General features: G+C 46.6%; 1 protein-coding gene across 4 annotated transcripts in view; it reads right to left on the bottom strand.

Moving 5' to 3' along the window:
* parp8 (poly (ADP-ribose) polymerase family, member 8) overlaps positions 1–19,801 on the bottom strand; it is a 78,163-nt gene extending 58,362 nt beyond the window's left edge. For all 4 annotated transcript variants that reach the window (XR_006003721.2, XM_041900372.2, XM_041900373.2 and 1 more), the window contains exons 1-6: positions 19,028–19,801; positions 18,303–18,357; positions 8,710–8,747; positions 7,629–7,718; positions 5,362–5,432; positions 5,189–5,257 (exon numbers count right to left, since the gene is read on the bottom strand). Coding sequence is in view for 3 of the 4 variants with exons in the window: in XM_041900372.2 (XP_041756306.2) it covers positions 5,189–5,257; positions 5,362–5,432; positions 7,629–7,718; positions 8,710–8,747; positions 18,303–18,357; positions 19,028–19,118 (414 nt within the window). In the remaining variant the exon portion in view is untranslated. The remainder of the gene's footprint in view (positions 1–5,188; positions 5,258–5,361; positions 5,433–7,628; positions 7,719–8,709; positions 8,748–18,302; positions 18,358–19,027) is intronic.
* Positions 19,802–20,046: the final 245 nt, after the last annotated feature.

The raw sequence follows: 20,046 nt of genomic DNA, 5'->3' as shown, positions 1-20,046 counted from the left end.
GAGGTCAGGTGGGGACGCCAGGGGAGGTCTGGCTGCTGGGTCTCACTCTATATGAGGTGAGGTGGGGACGCCAGGGGAGGTCTGGCTTCTCTTCAGAGCTGCTGGGTCTCACTCTATATGAGGTCAGGTGGGGACACCAGGGGAGGTCTGGCTGCTGGGTCTCACTCTATATGAGGTCAGGTGGGGACACCAGGGGAGGTCTGGCTGCTGGGTCTCACTCTATATGAGGTGAGGTGGGGACGCCAGGGGAGGTCTGGCTGCTGGGTCTCACTCTATATGAGGTCAGGTGGAGACACCAGGGGAGGTCTGGCTGCTGGGTCTCACTCTATATGAGGTCAGGTGGAGACGCCAGGGGAGGTCTGGCTGCTGGGTCTCACCCTATATGAGGTCAGGTGGAGACGCCAGGGGAGGTCTGGCTGCTGGGTCTCACCCTATATGAGGTCAGGTGGAGACGCCAGGGGAGGTCTGGCTGCTGGGTCTCACCCTATATGAGGTCAGGTGGAGACGCCAGGGGAGGTCTGGCTTCTCTTCAGAGCTGCTGGGTCTCACTCTATATGAGGTCAGGTGGAGACGCCAGGGGAGGTCTGGCTGCTGGGTCTCACTCTATATGAGGTGAGGTGGGGACGCCAGGGGAGGTCTGGCTTCTCTTCAGAGCTGCTGGGTCTCACCCTATATGAGGTCAGGTGGAGACGCCAGGGGAGGTCTGGCTGCTGGGTCTCACTCTATATGAGGTCAGGTGGGGACACCAGGGGAGGTCTGGCTGCTGGGTCTCACTCTATATGAGGTGAGGTGGGGACACCAGGGGAGGTCTGGCTGCTGGGTCTCATTCTATATGAGGTCAGGTGGGGACGCCAGGGGAGGTCTGGCTGCTGGGTCTCACTCTATATGAGGTCAGGTGGAGACGCCAGGGGAGGTCTGGCTGCTGGGTCTCACTCTATATGAGGTCAGGTGGGGACACCAGGGGAGGTCTGGCTGCTGGGTCTCACTCTATATGAGGTCAGGTGGAGACGCCAGGGGAGGTCTGGCTGCTGGGTCTCATTCTATATGAGGTGAGGTGGGGACGCCAGGGGAGGTCTGGCTGCTGGGTCTCATTCTATATGAGGTCAGGTGGGGACGCCAGGGGAGGTCTGGCTGCTGGGTCTCACTCTATATGAGGTCAGGTGGGGACACCAGGGGAGGTCTGGCTGCTGGGTCTCATTCTATATGAGGTCAGGTGGGGACGCCAGGGGAGGTCTGGCTGCTGGGTCTCACTCTATATGAGGTGAGGTGGAGACGCCAGGGGAGGTCTGGCTGCTGGGTCTCATTCTATATGAGGTCAGGTGGGGACGCCAGGGGAGGTCTGGCTGCTGGGTCTCACTCTATATGGGGTGAGGTGGGGACGCCAGGGGAGGTCTGGCTTCTCTTCAGAGCTGCTGGGTCTCACTCTATATGGGGAGTTACACTTAATGCCACTGTACACTCTTAGAACAAAAGGGTCCAGCTGTCCCCTTAGGAGAACCCTTATGGGTTCCATGTAGAACCCTCTGTGGAAAGGGTTATACCTGAAACCCCAAAATTAGCTTTTCTAAGGGTTCTCCTATGGGGACAGCCGAAGAAGCCATTTTAGGTTTTTCGAGAGCACCTTTTTTTCCTAAGAGTGTAGCTAGGGGGTGGTTTCCTGGACACAGATTCATCCATTCTTGAAAGTGCTTTTCAAACCAGCACTGTCGCTAAGAGACGGTTGAACACTGGCGATCTAATGGTTAATCGTTACAGCAGTTGTTGAGGAGGAGATGAGGCTTGATGCTTACCTGACCTCCATAGTGTGTGTGTGTGTTTGGTATTTACTATCCTTGAGGAGACCAGAAGTCCTCAAAGATAGTGAAACAAGGAACATTCAGACAAGTGGGGACATTTCACTGGTCCCCACAAGGATTTTTTTTAATTTTAGGCTTAGGGGTTAGGTTTAGGGTTAGGGTTACACTGTAAACCCCAATGTACTGTCATTACTCAAAACTTTTGAGGAAACCCGTTGCACTTAATATATCTGAGTCCAGTTACTTAAAGTGATTTTGTAGTCGTTACTCAAACCAATAGAGTCACTGTGACCACTGTGACCCTGTATATTCGTCGCCAAACCTCTATAAATCACTGCTAGGCAAATCCCTGTCTTATCTTAGCTCATTGGTCACCATAGCAACACCCACCCGTAGTCTGCGCTCCAGCAGGTATATCTCACTGGTCATCCCCAAAGCCAACACCTCCTTTGGCCGCCATTCCTTCCAGTTCTCTGCTGCCAATGACTGGAACGAACTGCAAAAATCTCTGAAGCTGGAGACTCTTATCTCCCTCACTAACTTTAAGCATCAGTTGTCAGAGCAGCTTACCGATCACTGCACCTGTACACAGCCCATCTGTAATTAGCCCAAACTACCTCATCCCCATATTGTTATTTGCACCCCAGTATCTCTATTTGCACAACATCTTTTGCACATTTATCACTCCAGTGTTAATACTAATTGTAATTATTTTGCACTATGGCCTATTTTTTGCCTTACCTCCATAACGTGCTACATTTGCATACACTGTATATAGATTTTCTGTTGTGTTATTGACTGTACGTTTTTTTTACCCCATATGTAACTCTGTGTTGTTGTTGTTTTTAATCACACTGCTTTGCTTTATCTTGGCCAGGTCACAGTTGTAAATGAGAACTTGTTCTCAACTGGCTTACCTGGTTAAATAAAGGTGAAATAAAATAAATAAAATAAAGTAGGGCAGGGGTGTAAAACTCATCCATGGAGGGCCGAGAGTCTGCAGGTTTTTGGTTTTTCCTTTCAATTAAGACCTAGACAACCAGGTGAGGGGAGTTCCTTACTAAGACCTAGACAACCAGGTGAGGGGAGTTCCTTACTAAGACCTAGACAACCAGGTGAGGGGAGTTCCTTACTAAGACCTAGACAACCAGGTGAGGGGAGTTCCTTACTAATCAGTGACCTTAATTCCTCAATCAAGTCCAAGGGAGGAGTGAAAACCCACAGCCACTCGGCCCTCCGTGGAATGAGTTGGACACCTGTGCTGTAGGGGGTCCAGATTTTAGTTGTATCAGCTTGAACATTTTGAGTAACGCCCCCCACTAAGCCACGCCCCCCACTAATTTCCCAGTGTGCCTTGCCTTTTCGACTAAATTGCAGAGTTACCACCCATGACTGTGTTTATTAGCGACAGAGACATGGCTGTTGAATTCATTCATTTTCAGTCCTGTGGCCTTCACCAAGTGAGTTCCTAGGTGAGTGTTATCATTATAATTAAACTCTTTATGACAATACATTACATATCTCATAAGGCCTTATTTTGGGGCCTAGTAAGATTCCCATAATTCCCAGATTTTCAAAAGCTCCTGGTTGACGGACTTCCAGGAATCTTCCAACTGGGATTTCTGGAAAACCTGGAATATTTACCAGAATTTTGCAACCCTACCTGCAAGTCGCATTATGCTGGTTTGCAAAGTAATGTGTAATTCCTATTGGAATTCAGCAAGAGTTAGGATATCCAACAGTTGGAATTTTCACTCACCTGCAACCTGCATTCATAATGAGTTAGGGTTAGCAACAGTGGGAGGAGACTACCTAAGCCATTCATAATGACTGCCAGGGTTAGCAACAGTGGGAGGAGACTATCTAAGCCATTCATAATGACTGCCAGGGTTAGCAACAGTGGGAGGAGACTACCTAAGCCATTCATAATGACTGCCAGGGTTAGCAACAGTGGGAGGAGACTACCTAAGCCATTCATAATGACTGCCAGGGTTAGCAACAGTGGGAGGAGACGACCTAAGCCATTCATAATGACTGCCAGAGTTAGCAACAGTGGGAGGAGACTACCTAAGCCATTCATAATGACTGCCAGGGTTAGCAACAGTGGGAGGAGACTACCTAAGCCATTCATAATGACTGCCAGGGTTAGCAACAGTGGGAGGAGACTACCTAAGCCATTCATAATGACTGCAGAGTTAGCAACAGTGGGAGGAGACTACCTAAGCCATTCATAATGACTGCCAGGGTTAGCAACAGTGGGAGGAGACGACCTAAGCCATTCATAATGACTGCCAGGGTTAGCAACAGTGGGAGGAGACTACCTAAGCCATTCATAATGACTGCCAGGGTTAGCAACAGTGGGAGGAGACTACCTAAGCCATTCATAATGACTGCCAGGGTTAGCAACAGTGGGAGGAGACGACCTAAGCCATTCATAATGACTGCCAGGGTTAGCAACAGTGGGAGGAGACTACCTAAGCCATTCATAATGACTGCGAGTTAGCAACAGTGGGAGGAGACTACCTAAGCCATTCATAATGACTGCCAGGGTTAGCAACAGTGGGAGGAGACGACCTAAGCCATTCATAATGACTGCCAGGGTTAGCAACAGTGGGAGGAGACTATCTAAGCCATTCATAATGACTGCCAGAGTTAGCAACAGTGGGAGGAGACTACCTAAGCCATTCATAATGACTGCCAGGGTTAGCAACAGTGGGAGGAGACTACCTAAGCCATTCATAATGACTGCCAGAGTTAGCAACAGTGGGAGGAGACTATCTAAGCCATTTAAACTAGAACAACCATTTCAGTAACGGGTGAAAACAATCTAACTAAATCATTGGATTAGTTTAGAAAAATGTAATGTTATTTATCTTTGTGTAGCATTAATCAATCAAATCACTCAATGTACATCCAAAAACACAGATATTAAAAATCAACCTGCAGTAGAGCATGCTGGGAAAAAAGTGTATTTGTTACCATAACTTGAGTTGGTGTGACTTATTTAGTTCTGAGTCAGTACCACATAAACACTTGAAGTAATAATGACTTTCCATTTACTTTGAGTTCAACTTACTAGAAGTATTTGAGATAAAATGCCTTGGGGTTTACAGTGTAGGGTAAGGGTTAGAATTAGGGCTAAGGGTTAGGGTTAGGTTTAAGGTTAGGGTTAAGGTTAGGTTTAAGGTTAGGGTTAGGGTTAAGGTTAGGTTAAGGGTTAGGGTTAAGGTTAGGGTTAGGGGTTAGGGTTAAGGTTAGGTTAAGGGTTAAGGTTAGGTTAAGGGTTAGGGGTTAGGGTTAGGTTTAAGGTTAGGGGTTAGGGAAAATAGGATTTTGAATGGGAATCAATTGTTTGGTCCCCACGGGGATAGTGTCTGTGCCTTGACTCTTACCTGACCTCCATAGTAGAACTCCTCAGACTCAGCATCCCCCTCAGAGTCCTCCTCTATGGCATAGTGGCACTAGGGGGAGTTATTACTCACATTACAGTTTATAACACAGTTATTACAAGTTATAATGAGCCTTTACAATGTGTTACTAATCAGTGGACTGAGATGTAGCTCACCTGGTTTTTGTCTATCTGAAGTTTTGTCTTGATGGACAGGCAGCAGCTGGCGTCATTGTTGATCGTAATCTCTGTTGACAACACACACACGTATATATATAAATATAAATATTTAAATAAAACAATTAGCCAGGAGGTGTAAGTATCTACACCATTATTTACTTGCTTAGTATCCTTCAGAAAGGCGGAAAGATTTTGGGAAGAGAAATGTGAAATCAGACAAAGACCAAGGAGGAAGGACGGACGAACAGGAAGCGGAGACGACAGACTTCCTTCTATTTACTGAGGCTTTGTCCCAAATGGCCCCCTATTCCCTATATAGTGCACTACTTTAGACCAGAGAATGGCACCCTATTCCCTATATAGTGCACTACTTTAGACCAGAGAATGGCACCCTATTCCCTATATAGTGCACTACTTTAGACCAGAGAATGGCACCCTATTCCCTATATAGTGCACTACTTTAGACCAGAGAATGGCACCCTATTCCCTATATAGTGCACTACTTTAGACCAGAGAATGGCACCCTATTCCCTATATAGTGCACTACTTTAGACCAGAGAATGGCACCCTATTCCCTATATAGTGCACTACTTTAGACCAGAGAATGGTACCCTATTCCCTATATAGTGCACTACTTTAGACCAGAGAATGGCACCCTATTCCCTATATAGTGCACTACTTTAGACCAGAGAATGGCACCCTATTCCCTATATAGTGCACTACTTTAGACCAGAGAATGGCACCCTATTCCCTATATAGTGCACTACTTTAGACCAGAGAATGGCACCCTATTCCCTATATAGTGCACTACTTTAGACCAGAGAATGGCACCCTATTCCCTATATAGTGCACTACTTTAGACCAGAGAATGGCACCCTATTCCCTATATAGTGCACTACTTTAGACCAGAGAATGGCACCCTATTCCCTATATAGTGCACTACTTTAGACCAGAGAATGGCACCCTATTCCCTATATAGTGCACTACTTTAGACCAGAGAATGGCACCCTATTCCCTATATAGTGCACTACTTTAGACCAGAGAATGGCACCCTATTCCCTATATAGTGCACTACTTTAGACCAGAGAATGGCACCCTATTCCCTATATAGTGCACTACTTTAGACCAGAGAATGGCACCCTATTCCCTATATAGTGCACTACTTTAGACCAGAGAATGGCACCCTATTCCCTATATAGTGCACTACTGTTGACCAGAGAATGGCACCCTATTCCCTATATAGTGCACTACTGTTGACCAGGGCCCATAGGGAGACCCATAGACCCATAGGGAGGCCCATAGGGATGTGGTCAGAAGTAGTGTACTTTATTGAGGATATGGTGCCATTTGGAACAAATGTTTGGCAGGTTGACTATTATACACCCAGTAGAATGTGTACACAGAGACAGTAGCTACCACTACATCCTGTTGTTAAATCTGACAGCAACCTCCCATCAACCTCCCATCAGCCTCCCATCAATCAGCCTCCCATCAGCCTCCCATCAGCCTCCCATCAGCCTCCCATCAGCCTCCCATCAGCCTCCCATCAGCCTCCCTCCCATCAGCCTCCCACCCATCAGTCTGAGAGACTCAAGGAACAAGGTCAACGCTGGTTGGAAATGTACAGAATTGTTGTTTTACGGGCTTGTCAGTTAATGTGTTCTGGAGTCGGCTATATACACATTGTAGTTATTCAGCAGACGCTCCAATCCGGAGCCACTTACATTAGTGCATTCATCTGAAGATAGCTGGGTGAGACAACAACACGTCACAATTGTATCAAGTACTTTTTCCTCAACAAAGCAGTTTTCAGGAAAGTCAGTGCTAGTAAGAAAAGTAGAGTTATTTATGGTATTTATTTAAGATACTCTTTAGGAGAGAAGAGCTTGGACTGGGCTGAGTGGGAGCTGCCCTCCCATTGGGGTGCCAGGACAGAGAAGAGCTTGGACTGGGCTGAGCGGGAGCTGCCCTCCCATTGGGGTGGGAAGGCCAAGAGACCTGAGGTGGCAGAACAGAGTGCTGGGGTGTCGGGTTAGGGTGTAGGGTTTGAGAATAGCCTGAACGTTTTTTTTAACAAGTTTCTGTGTTCTAAGTATTTATGCGGATTATAATCACTTTGCTTGACAATGCACTAGTTTAACTGTATAGAATACAGACAAGCAGGAAATAGTTCAGGAATGTTCCTGTATTCAAAGTATTTATGCAGATTCGAAGAGATCCGTCTATACTTGACAATGCAATACAGACAATCTGACTAAATGTACCTGTTGTGATTCTGTGGAAGATGATGGGGAGGGGTTCTCTGGTGACTAGAACGGCATCCACATTTTCAGAGTTTGATACATATGTGTTGTCTGTGTTGAAGAAAGAAAGAAAGTCAAAAACATTCATTAATGACAGACTTTACAAACGATACCTGGCATGGGGCAACCGGTGGGTTATCAATGACAGACTTTACACACGATACCTGGCATGGGGCAACCGGTGGGTTATCAATGACAGACTTTACAAACGATACCTGGCATGGGGCAACCGGTGGGTTATCAATGACAGACTTTACAAACGATACCTGGCATGGGGCAACCGGTGAGTTATCAATGACAGACTTTACAAACGATACCTGGCATGGGGCAACCGGTGGGTTATCAATGACAGACTTTACAAACGATACCTGGCATGGGGCAACCGGTGAGTTATCAATGACAGACTTTACAAACGATACCTGGCATGGGGCAACTGGTGGGTTATCAATGACAGACTTGATTATTTTGTTGTAATGTTGGACAATGATTTTAGCTCCGCCAGCTGTTCTTGTCCATCCGTGGGATTAACACTGTCAGTAAAGTATTTTTTCTATCCAGCACCATAAAGTAAAGGAGAACGTCTTGAAGTGTGAAATAGTCCTATAAAAGGACACTAGAAGGCCGTTCGTTCCACTGCATATTCTTTCAAATCTTATTTCCTTTAAAACATCCATCCCACTGACTAGACCACTACCGTAGTTCACGTCTCAACTCAGAGAGTTGTAGGTAATACATCTTTCATGGATATTACGGTCCATTGCGTGACACATCCCAAAGCAGCTTTCTCCTCATATCACAGTGACATAATAGCTCATTGACTGAATACGAATATGGGGCTCACTGACAGTCGCACTAGTGGAGAAAGACTCTGTGGTTTCAGAATCTACGGCGTTATGCGACAAGTGGCCATGACCTCATTGGCACTCTGCGATGTGGATCACTCAGGCCTGAGGTCAGGGGTCATTCAACTCATGTAATGCATGATGGCTTGCAGTAGAGACACAGGGAAGTAATGTCAGTGAAGACATGACACAGTCCTTACCTGGGTAGTCGTCAGAGACGTGCACAGAGTAGGACACCCTGGAGGAGAATTAAGAAATACATTAAAACATAATATCCCAATAATAAATCATTCAGTCAATCAATCAAATGTATTTATAAAACCCTTATTGCATCAACAGTTGACACAAAGTGACAGAACAAAGCAGGTGTGTACAGTAACCGTCAGTAATATCAGTAGTTACAGTAAATGGAAAATGCATTATTGTTGTCCCCTGTGACCTGACTGTCCAATAAGACCTTAATGAACTTGACGGTGTCCATTTACAGTTCCTCAGTTCCTCAACACTGGAGCCCGGTGAAACTGGCAGGCTAAGCGGCTCTGTGTGGCTCAATAGAGAGCAAGCAGGTCAATTTCATATGTTCAAATGACGGAACTTATAGATAACTTAATTCACACACGACTTTACACATCCTGATAAAGGAGTAGAGGATCTCACATAGGTTTCCCCATGGGTGCCTCCCAGAAGAACTTGAGAGTGTTTATCAGCAACAAACTATAGCAGATCCAATTAGCATTATTCTGATGTCGGCTCAATCAAACTTCAAATCTTCTAAAATTAGTTATCAGTAGGAGGGCTTTGAGGGATAGCATGAGTCCCAAATGGCACCCTATTCCCTATATAGTGCACTAGGGCCCGTGAGGTTCTGATCAAAAGTAGTGCACTATATAGGGAATAGGGTGCCATTCTCTGGTCTAAAGTAGTGCACTATAGAGGGAATAGGGTGCCATTCTCTGGTCTAAAGTAGTGCACTATATAGGGAATAGGGTGCCATTCTCTGGTCTAAAGTAGTGCACTATATAGGGAATAGGGTGCCATTCTCTGGTCTAAAGTAGTGCACTATATAGGGAATAGGGTGCCATTCTCTGGTCTAAAGTAGTGCACTATACAGGGAATAGGGGGCCATTTGGGATGCGGCCATGGATTCAACACAATGGCTGAGCCAGCAAAGGAACATAACAGTCAAACCATGCAGTATTTTTAGCATGTAGTCCACAATAGAAGTCTGTCTGCAGTTTGTACCAGGGGGCAGAGTACATGATAACTGAGAAAGCACAACATCATTAAAAAGGTGTGAGTTTCAACCAGGGGAGCTCAGAAAATCTCAAAACATTGAGCAGGAAAAGGGCCAACCCATGTGAATGATTAAAATACACATTATTAAAATAAGGCTTCACAAATGACTGGCAGACATAATGCTGGTGTGGTCTGGTGTGGTGTGGTCTGGTGTGGTCTGGTCTGGTCTGGTGTGGTCTGGTCTGGTCTGGTCTGGTGTGGTCTGGTGTGGTCTGGTGTGGTCTGGTGTGGTCTGGTCTGGTGTGGTCTGGTCTGGTCTGGTCTGGTGTGGTCTGGTCTGGTGTGGTCTGGTCTGGTGTGGTCTGGTCTGGTCTGGTGTGGTGTGGTCTGGTGTGGTCTGGTGTGGTCTGGTCTGGTCTGGTCTGGTCTGGTCTGGTGTGGTGTGGTCTGGTCTGGTGTGGTCTGGTCTGGTCTGGTGTGGTCTGGTGTGGTGTGGTGTGGTCTGATGTGGTCTGGTCTGTTGTGGTCTGGTCTGGTCTGGTGTGGTGTGGTCTGATGTGGTCTGGTGTGGTGTGGTCTGGTGTGGTGTGGTCTGGTCTGGTCTGGTCTGGTCTGGTGTGGTCTGGTCTGGTGTGGTCTGGTCTGGTCTGGTGTGGTCTGGTGTGGTCTGGTCTGGTGTGGTCTGGTCTGGTGTGGTCTGGTCTGGTCTGGTCTGGTCTGGTGTGGTCTGGTGTGGTCTGGTCTGGTGTGGTCTGGTCTGGTCTGGTCTGGTGTGGTCTGGTGTGTCTGGTGTGGTCTGGTCTGGTGTGGTCTGGTCTGGTCTGGTGTGGTCTGGTGTGGTGTGGTGTGGTCTGATGTGGTCTGGTCTGTTGTGGTCTGGTCTGGTCTGGTGTGGTGTGGTCTGATGTGGTCTGGTGTGGTGTGGTCTGGTGTGGTGTGGTCTGATGTGGTCTGGTCTGTTGTGGTCTGGTCTGGTCTGGTGTGGTCTGGTCTGGTGTGGTCTGGTGTGGTCTGGTCTGGTCTGGTGTGGTCTGGTCTGGTGTGGTCTGGTCTGGTCTGGTGTGGTCTGGTGTGGTGTGGTGTGGTCTGATGTGGTCTGGTCTGTTGTGGTCTGGTCTGGTCTGGTGTGGTGTGGTCTGATGTGGTCTGGTGTGGTGTGGTCTGGTGTGGTGTGGTCTGGTGTGGTCTGGTCTGGTGTGGTCTGGTCTGGTGTGGTCTGGTCTGGTGTGGTGTGGTCTGGTGTGGTCTGGTCTGGTGTGGTGTGGTCTGGTGTGGTGTGGTCTGGTCTGGTGTGGTCTGGTCTGGTGTGGTCTGGTCTGGTGTGGTGTGGTCTGATGTGGTGTGGTCTGATGTGGTCTGGTGTGGTCTGGTCTGTTGTGGTCTGGTGTGGTCTGGTGTGGTGTGGTCTGATGTGGTCTGGTGTGGTGTGGTCTGGTGTGGTGTGGTCTGATGTGGTCTGGTCTGTTGTGGTCTGGTCTGGTCTGGTGTGGTCTGGTCTGGTGTGGTCTGTTGTGGTCTGGTCTGGTCTGGTGTGGTCTGGTCTGGTGTGGTCTGGTGTGGTCTGATGTGGTCTGGTGTGGTGTGGTCTGGTGTGGTCTGGTCTGGTGTGGTCTGGTCTGGTGTGGTCTGGTCTGTTGTGGTCTGGTCTGGTGTGGTCTGGTGTGGTCTGATGTGGTCTGGTGTGGTGTGGTCTGGTGTGGTCTGGTCTGGTGTGTGTGGTCTGGTGTGGTGTGGTCTGGTGTGGTCTGTGGGTGTGGTCTGGTGTGGTGTGGTCTGTTGTGGTGTGGTGTGGTCTGGTGTGGTGTGGTCTGGTGTGGTCTGGTGTGGTCTGGTCTGGTGTGGTCTGGTCTGGTGTGGTCTGGTCTGGTGTGGTCTGGTCTGGTGTGGTGTGGTCTGGTGTGGTGTGGTTCTGGTCTGGTGGTCTGGTCTGGTGGGTCTGGTCTGTTGTGGTCTGGTCTGGTGGTGTGGTCTGGTGTGGTGTGGTGTGGTCTGGTGTGGTCTGGTGTGGTCTGGTGTGGTCTGGTCTGTGTGTCTGGTCTGTTCTGGTCTGGTCTGGTGGTCTGGGTGTGGTCTGGTGGTGTGGTGTGGTCTGGTGTGGTCTGGTGTGGTGTGGTCTGGTTGGTGTGGTGTGGTCTGGTGTGGTCTGGTCTGGTCTGGTGTGGTCTGGTGTGGTGTGGTGTGGTCTGGTGTGGTCTGGTCTGGTGTGGTCTCCAACACATTTCTCTCTCTGTAGTGTAGCCTCTGATGGGCCACTGGAAAGGCTGTTGATAAGGATCTCACTTAGTCTAAACACCTGCCCTCCAGACCTCACCAGACCACACCACAACAGACCAGACCACAACAGACTAGACCACAACAGACCACACCAGACCACAACAGACCAGACCACAACAGACCAGACCACAACAGACCAGACCAGACCACATCAGACCAGACCACAACAGACCAGACCACAACAGACCAGACCAGACCACATCAGACCAGACCACAACAGACCAGACAACAACAGACCAGACCACAACAGACCAGACAACAACAGACCAGACCACAACAGACCAGACCAGACCAGACCACATCAGACCAGACCACAACAGACCAGACCAGACCAGACCACATCAGACCAGACCACAACAGACCAGACCAGACCAGACCACATCAGACCAGACCACATCAGACCAGACCACAACAGACCAGACCAGACCAGACCACATCAGACCAGACCACAACAGACCAGACCAGACCAGACCACATCAGACCAGACCACAACAGACCAGACCACAACAGACCAGACCAGACCAGACCACATCAGACCAGACCACATCAGACCAGACCACATCAGACCAGACCAGACCAGACCAGACCACAACACAGAGAGAGACCTCTGAAGGGCATTTGAAGGGCTAGCTCTGTCTTGGGACACAGCGGGACCTTGTTAAGCCTTGATGTGATGCTGCTAATTAAAAGCTCACAGAGACTTTGAGTGGCAGAATTAGACTTAATGAAATGACCATTCAGTCAGCCGCTGAAGTCTTAATATGTTTCCCAGACATGTAGCTGTAACTTAGGACCAACTGTGGACAGATGTTAGAGCATAACGGTAAATAACCTATAGCCCGGTGGGCAACTGTGGACAGATGCTAACCAGACTTTAATTTAGCATGTAGCCGTATCTAGCCTAGTGTGTGGACAGATGTTAGCAAGTAGCCAGGGCTGGGAGTAAAGGATTACATTTACATTTTACATTTTAGTCATTTAGCAGACGCTCTTATCCAGAGCGACTTACAGGAGCAATTAGGGTTAAGTGCCTTGCTTAAGGGCACATCGACAGATTTTTCACCTAGTCGGCTCGGGGATTAGAACCAGCGACCTTTCGGTTACTGGCACAACGCTCTTACCCACTAAGCTACCTGCCGCCCCCATGTCCGTAATTGTAATCCGTTATGTTACCAGCAAAAATATTGTAATCAGATTACAGATACTTTTGAAAAACTAGATGATTACTTCCAGGATTACTTTTAGGATGTTTGCGGGGGGACTTTCACACCTTTCTCTTTTCTCAATGACATTCAAATCAACATTGAACAAAGGCGCAAGTTTAAGTTTGTTCTACCTGAGGGAGTCTGACCACCAATCAGAGACCACTATGATGACACACCAAATGATGACCACCAATCAGAGACCACTATGATGACACACCAAATGATGACCACCAATCAGAGCCCACTATGATGACACACCAAATGATGACCACCAATCAGAGACTACTATGATGACACACCAAATGATGATAATGGTGATGATGTGAGCCATGACCAGCCTTTCATGGCTACAGACGTGAGTGCTACGGGTCGGTAGTCATTTTTAGGCAGGTTACCTTAGTGTTCTTGGGCACAGGGACTATGGTGGTCTGCTTGAAAGATGTTGGTATTACAGACTCGGTCAGGGACAGGTTGAAAATGTCAGTGAAGACACTTGCCAGTTGGTCAGCGCATGCTCGGAGTACACGTCCTGGTAATCCGTCTGGCCCTGCGGCCTTGTGAATGTTGATCTGTATAAAGGTCTTACTCACATCAGCTACGGAGAGTGTGATCACACAGTCATCCAAAACAGCTGATGCTCTCATGCATGCTTCAGTGTTGCTTGCCTTGAAGCGAGCATAGAAGTGATTTAGCTCGTCTGGTAGGCTTGTGTCACTGGGCAGCTCGTGGCTGTGCTTCCCTTTGTAGTCTGTAATAGATTGCAAGCCCTGCCACATCCGGCAAGCGTCAGAGCCGGTGTAGTACGATTCAGTCTTTGTCCTGTATTGACGCTTTGCCTGTTTGATGGTTCGTCGGAGGGCATAGCGGGATTTCTTATAAGCGTCCGGTTTAGAGTCCCGCGCCTTATGGTTGGGGTTTGTACATACGGTCACTGTGGGGACGACGTCATCGATGCACTTATTGATGAAGCCAGTGACTGATGTGGTGTACTCCTCAATGCTGTCTGAAGAATCCCGGAACATGTTCCAGTCTGTGCTAGCAAAACAGTCCTGTAGCTTAGCATCTGCGTCATCTGACCACATTTTTATTAACAGAGTCATTGGTGCTTCCTGCTTTAGTTTTTGCTTATAAGCAGGAATCAGGAGGATATAGTTATGGTCAGATTTGCCAAATGGAGGGCGAGGGAGAGCTTTGTACGCGTCTCTGTGTGTGGAGTAAAGGTGGTCTAGAGGTTTTTTTCCTCTGGTTGCACATTTAACATGCTGGTAGAAATGAGGTAAAACTGATTTAAGTTTCCCTGCATTAAAGTCCCCAGGGGCCCAGGTCAAAAGTAGTGCACTGTGTATTGAATAGGGTGTAATTTGGGACCCAGTCGTGCTCTAATTACAAGCCAGCAGAATTAAAGTACAAGCATACACATACTCTGCATATACCAGACAGACCTGGGACCAGTCTATCATATATCAGACAGACCTAAATCTGGGGGCGAAGGTTCACCTTCCAACAGGACAACGACCCTAAGCACACAGCCAAGACAGTGCAGGAGTGGCTTTGGGACAAGTCTCTGAATGTCCTTGAGTGGCCCAGCCAGAGCCCGGACTTGAACCCTATCAAACATCTCTGGAGAGACCTGAAAATAGCTGTGCAGCGACGCTCCCCATCCAACCTGACAGCGCTTGATTGGATCTGCAGAGAAGAATGGGAGAAACTCCCCAAATACAGGTGTGCCAAGCTTGTAGCGTCATACCCAAGAAGACTCGAGGCTGTAATCGCTGCCAAAGGTGCTTCAACAAAGTACTGAGTAAAGGGTCTGAATACTAATGTAAATGTGATATTTACGTTTTTTTTTTTTTATTAATTTGCAAAAAATTCTAAAAACCTGTTTTACTTTGTCATTATGGGATGTTGTGTGTAGATTGATGAGGGGAAAAAACAATTTAATCAATTTTAGAATATGTCTGTAACGTAACAAAATGTGGAAAAACTCAAGGGGTCTGAATACTTTCCAAATGCACTGTATATGAAGCTATAGATAGTAGGCTACACTGCATAATGAAACAATCCCTAGTACGGTAGTGTTATGAGCGTGGACGGACTGTATTATTTGGCATTAATAGACTGGTTTTATGCACAACTTTCTATCCAAGCTGGGAGAGAGTGTGAGGACAGCTCATGTCATGCAGGTTAAGGTAGGCTATACAGGACAGTTGTAAACCAATCAATTGGTAGCTAATTAGTATGCTGTTGCATCCAACATTCATTTTACAATCTGCAGTGTTTGAATTTCCAACTTTAATTACTGAACAGGTAATGACATTATTGGCCACCAGCTGGCAGCATTGCGACACTGTGTATAGCTTGGTGAAATGCTAGGCTTTGTAAAAGTCTAAGGTGTTACTATGCTAACATATGGAATTGTTTTAAGATGGTCATACCATGGATCATTTAGCTACTTGATTTCGAATTTTAGGACTCCTTTAGTTATCCCCCAAAAATTGTACACCTTTTTTGTTTTATAAAATATTGAATTTGGCCATTACTACTACTACTATAGACCATAGAAAAGCATTGAATAACACATTCATAAATGGCAAAAATAAATTAATATCTATCATAAGAAATAATGTTTTGAAGAGACTGTCCTTTATCTAAGAGATATAAGAAAAGCTCAGGAAATATTTGTGGGGTTTTTGGGACACATATTTAACTCCTTATTTTTGTTGGCACAAAACTACCTCCATTCATTTGTACGGGTTACCTTCAGACGAGTCCCGTGTTCGTGAGAGTCTCCCCTTTCCACAGGGGGTCATATTAGTTTGTAGCCCAAACAGTTTGGACGCTACAGACAGAAGTTGGCACATCAGCGTTACAGACTTCAGACGAGTCCCCGTGGGGCTTGTGGGGGTCATAAAGCAAAACGGAGAACACCATCGTGTTAGTGAGAGTCTCATCTATTCATTTGTAGGTCAAACCGTTTGGGAGCTACAGACGTTTTTCGAGAGAAGACCGATTTTCAGGATGTCTCATGGTCTGACAAACACCGCTGTAGCTCGGACACCTTCCACCGCAGACGTGGAAGGCCGACATAGGCGGATGCGGTGGATTGAGACATAGGCGGATGCGGTGGATTGAGACGCAGCCCGTGCAAATATCTCTAGCTTAAACTGACGGAGTTTGATGGGGATGTATTTATTAAGTTACGGGAGTGTCAGAAGACTCTTAATGAACATGAGGAAATGACAACAAAATAGGTCTACCAATAAACATTGATCCATTAGCTAAAGGCAAAGCTATACACGCCCTTGCACCACAGAAAACCGATAGGCATGCAGTCGCATAGACATGTCGCAATGTCAGTACCATTGACAGCGATTGGTAGTCTATACTTTGTGAGTGGCTGACAGGTTGAAAAACTAACTGAGGGCCTCCCGAGTGGCGCAGTGGTCTAAGCATCGCAGTGCTAGCTGTGCCACTAGAGATCCTGGTTCGAGTCCAGGCTCTGTCACAGCCGGCCGTGACCGGGAGACCCATGGTGCGGCGCACAATTGGTCCAGGTTGGGGGAGGGTTTGGCCGGCAGGGGTATTCTTGTCCCATCGCGCACTAGCAACTCCTGTGGCGGGCCAGGCGCAGTGCACGCTGACACGGTCGCCAGGTGTACGGAGTCTCCTCCGACACGTTGGTGCGGCTGGCTTCTGGGTTAAGCGGGCACTGTGTCAAGAAGCAGTGCGGTTCGGCTGGGTTGTGTTTCGGTGGGACGCACGGCTCTCGACCTTTGCCTCTCCCGAGTCCGTATGGGAGTTGCAGCGATGGGACAAGACTGTAACCACCGATTGGATACCATGAAATTGGGGAGAAAAAGGGATACAAATATCTATTTATTTTTAACTAACGGGGGCGAACTCCGACCTTGCAGGGTCCAGAGTCCAGACAAACTGCCTTACACCAGTGAAACACACAACCCATGTGAACAATTTCCCAAAACAACTGAGCAACCAGCCCTGAGGACAACCAGTAGGCAAGCCATGGCCCAGTATGATACAGCGTAGCAATGGTACAGAATGAATGGCCCAGTAAGATACAGTTTTATCAATGGTACGGAATGAATGGCCCAGTAGGATACAGTGTATCAATGGTACAGAATGAATGGCCCAGTAGGATACAGTTTTATCAATGGTACAGAATGAATGGCCCAGTAAGATACCGTTTTATCAATGGTATGGAATGAATGGCCCAGTAGGATACAGTTTTATCAATGGTACAGAATGAATGGCCCAGTAGGATACAGTGTATCAATGGTACAGAATGAATGGCCCAGTAAGATACAGTTGTATCAATGGTACAGAATGAATGGCCCAGTAAGATACAGTTTTATCAATGGTACAGAATGAATGGCCCAGTAGGATACAGTTTTATCAATGGTACAGAATGAATGGCCCAGTAGGATACAGTGTATCAATGGTACAGAATGAATGGCCCAGTAGGATACAGTTGTATCAATGGTACAGAATGAATGGCCCAGTAGGATACAGTTTTATCAATGGTACAGAATGAATGGCCCAGTAGGATACAGTGTATCAATGGTACAGAATGAATGGCCCAGTAAGATACCGTTTTATCAATGGTACAGAATGAATGGCCCAGTAGGATACCGTTTTATCAATGGTACAGAATGAATGGCCCAGTATAATACAGTTTTATCAATGGTACAGAATGAATGGCCCAGTAGGATACAGTGTATCAATGGTACAGAATGAATGGCCCAGTAAGATACCGTTTTATCAATGGTACAGAATGAATGGCCCAGTAGGATACCGTTTTATCAATGGTACAGAATGAATGGCCCAGTAGAATACAGTTTTATCAATGGTACAGAATGAATGGCCCAGTAAGATACAGTTGTATCAATGGTACAGAATGAATGGCCCAGTAGGATACAGTGTATCAATGGTACAGAATGAATGGCCCAGTAGGATACAGTTTTATCAATGGTACAGAATGAATGGCCCAGTAAGATACAGTGTTTCAATGGTACAGAATGAATTAATGATGTCAACAATCTAAGAATGTTGTACTGTACCTTCTGGAGCCTTTGGAATAAGTGAAGGTGAAAGTGGCGTCAGTGTATCTGAAATCTGAAATATAGAACCGGTCAGAACAGAAACCAAGCAGATGGTTATTAACCACTGCTACACAACGGCAAGATACAACCACAGGAGAAAGAAATCCCTTTCAACAAATGCAGTTTCCATGGCGACATCAAAAGGGGTTTCCACTGACTGACAAAATACGTAAATGAGCATAAATTGTTGGACATTATATCACATTTACACAACCGTTACGTTATGTCCGGTACAGCTGTAACGTCAATAGGCAAATAGACCATTCGGCTGCTGTCATCAATATTATGTCTGTCTGTCATTCTGTAGAGATGTTTAACCAAAGCCTATTGTCATCATGACAAGCATATTAATGTTCTTTTCAGCTCTATTCTAGTTCTGTTCATAATTATCATAATTTCAAACTATCCGTATCAGGGCCTACAAATGTTTTGCCAGACAAAAATGTAATGATAAGACTATAATGGTGTCTGGGTTTTCCCAATTTAATCATCACGCACATCTATCGAATACAATTATTTAGGCCTATGATTAGATTGATTTGTTACGATATTGACAACTATCGGGTCTAGAAGATGCTTATGCTATTGAGGGCAGAGATGTAAAATGAGTGTGTTCATGAACATACACCAACACATACTAGAACACACCACTACCACCACTGACTGTACACGGATACACTCACCAGAGAAAAGGCAGTCTTTCTCTGCCTTGCACCTTTGAATTACGACGTCGACGTCTTTTTGTATTCTCTCTTGTCTTGAACACATCCCCATGAAATAAACCCCACGGGAATGGCTTCTCTTTTTTAATAACTGCAAAATAAGATCCCATCAAATGACTGATATATTTCCAGTAAACTGAATTTGCGATGGGAGCGTGGCTGGCTGGGCTGGTTGGTTGAGATTGCTTCCGTTATATTTCCAGGTGTTTCGGATCCGTTTCAACTCGACCGGGATATCATCTCGGATAACAATAGATTATGATAGTAGGCCTAATATGCAGCAGGAGTCGGCAGTAGTTCCGCACCTCGACGGATTTCATAAAGACAGCCTGTTTTACACCGGAAGCCCCAGTCTCCACTCTTCATCACTCTGCACGGTTGAACGTTTCTAACAATGGCGATTTCGAAAAGCTACGGTTGGAAAAGCTCGACTATTGCCTGTCTTAAAGTTAAACCAACATCGCTTGCAGGGTTTTATTATATCTAGAGATTAACAAAACAGAGCATCTCGAATAATAAACTTTGCCAGATGCCGCCCGTGGAATCAACAGCCGACAGTCCCCTCGGTGTAAAGTAAACGATGCCGATGTCAGAGCATATCTATCCACTCACCAGACTGTCACGGACTGGAATTAAAGTGTAAATTGATAGTGTGACTTCATCCATGAGAGCTATGGAGAGAGAATTAACCTACTATTATGAAGGCATGTGATGCACGCCTGAATATGTCCTGCCTGCCCATCAACCCAAGAAACTGGCAGTTTCCAACCTGGAGTCAGGGGTAGATCTAAATACAGGACCCTCCAATTACTAAGATATGTTACATTTAGTATGGTATGTATTAATTTGTGGATGTCTATCATCCATTTGGTATGATATGTTTTGAATTGCAATTCGTACAATTTGTTACAAATTGCTTTTCGTACAATACAGTATACCATACATTTTTCTAAAAACGTATATTATGTTACGAATACCAA

Source organism: Coregonus clupeaformis, chromosome 16 (assembly GCF_020615455.1).
Source record: "Coregonus clupeaformis isolate EN_2021a chromosome 16, ASM2061545v1, whole genome shotgun sequence".
Lineage (NCBI taxonomy): Eukaryota > Metazoa > Chordata > Actinopteri > Salmoniformes > Salmonidae > Coregonus > Coregonus clupeaformis.
This window is presented reverse-complemented; position numbering and strand designations above follow the sequence as displayed.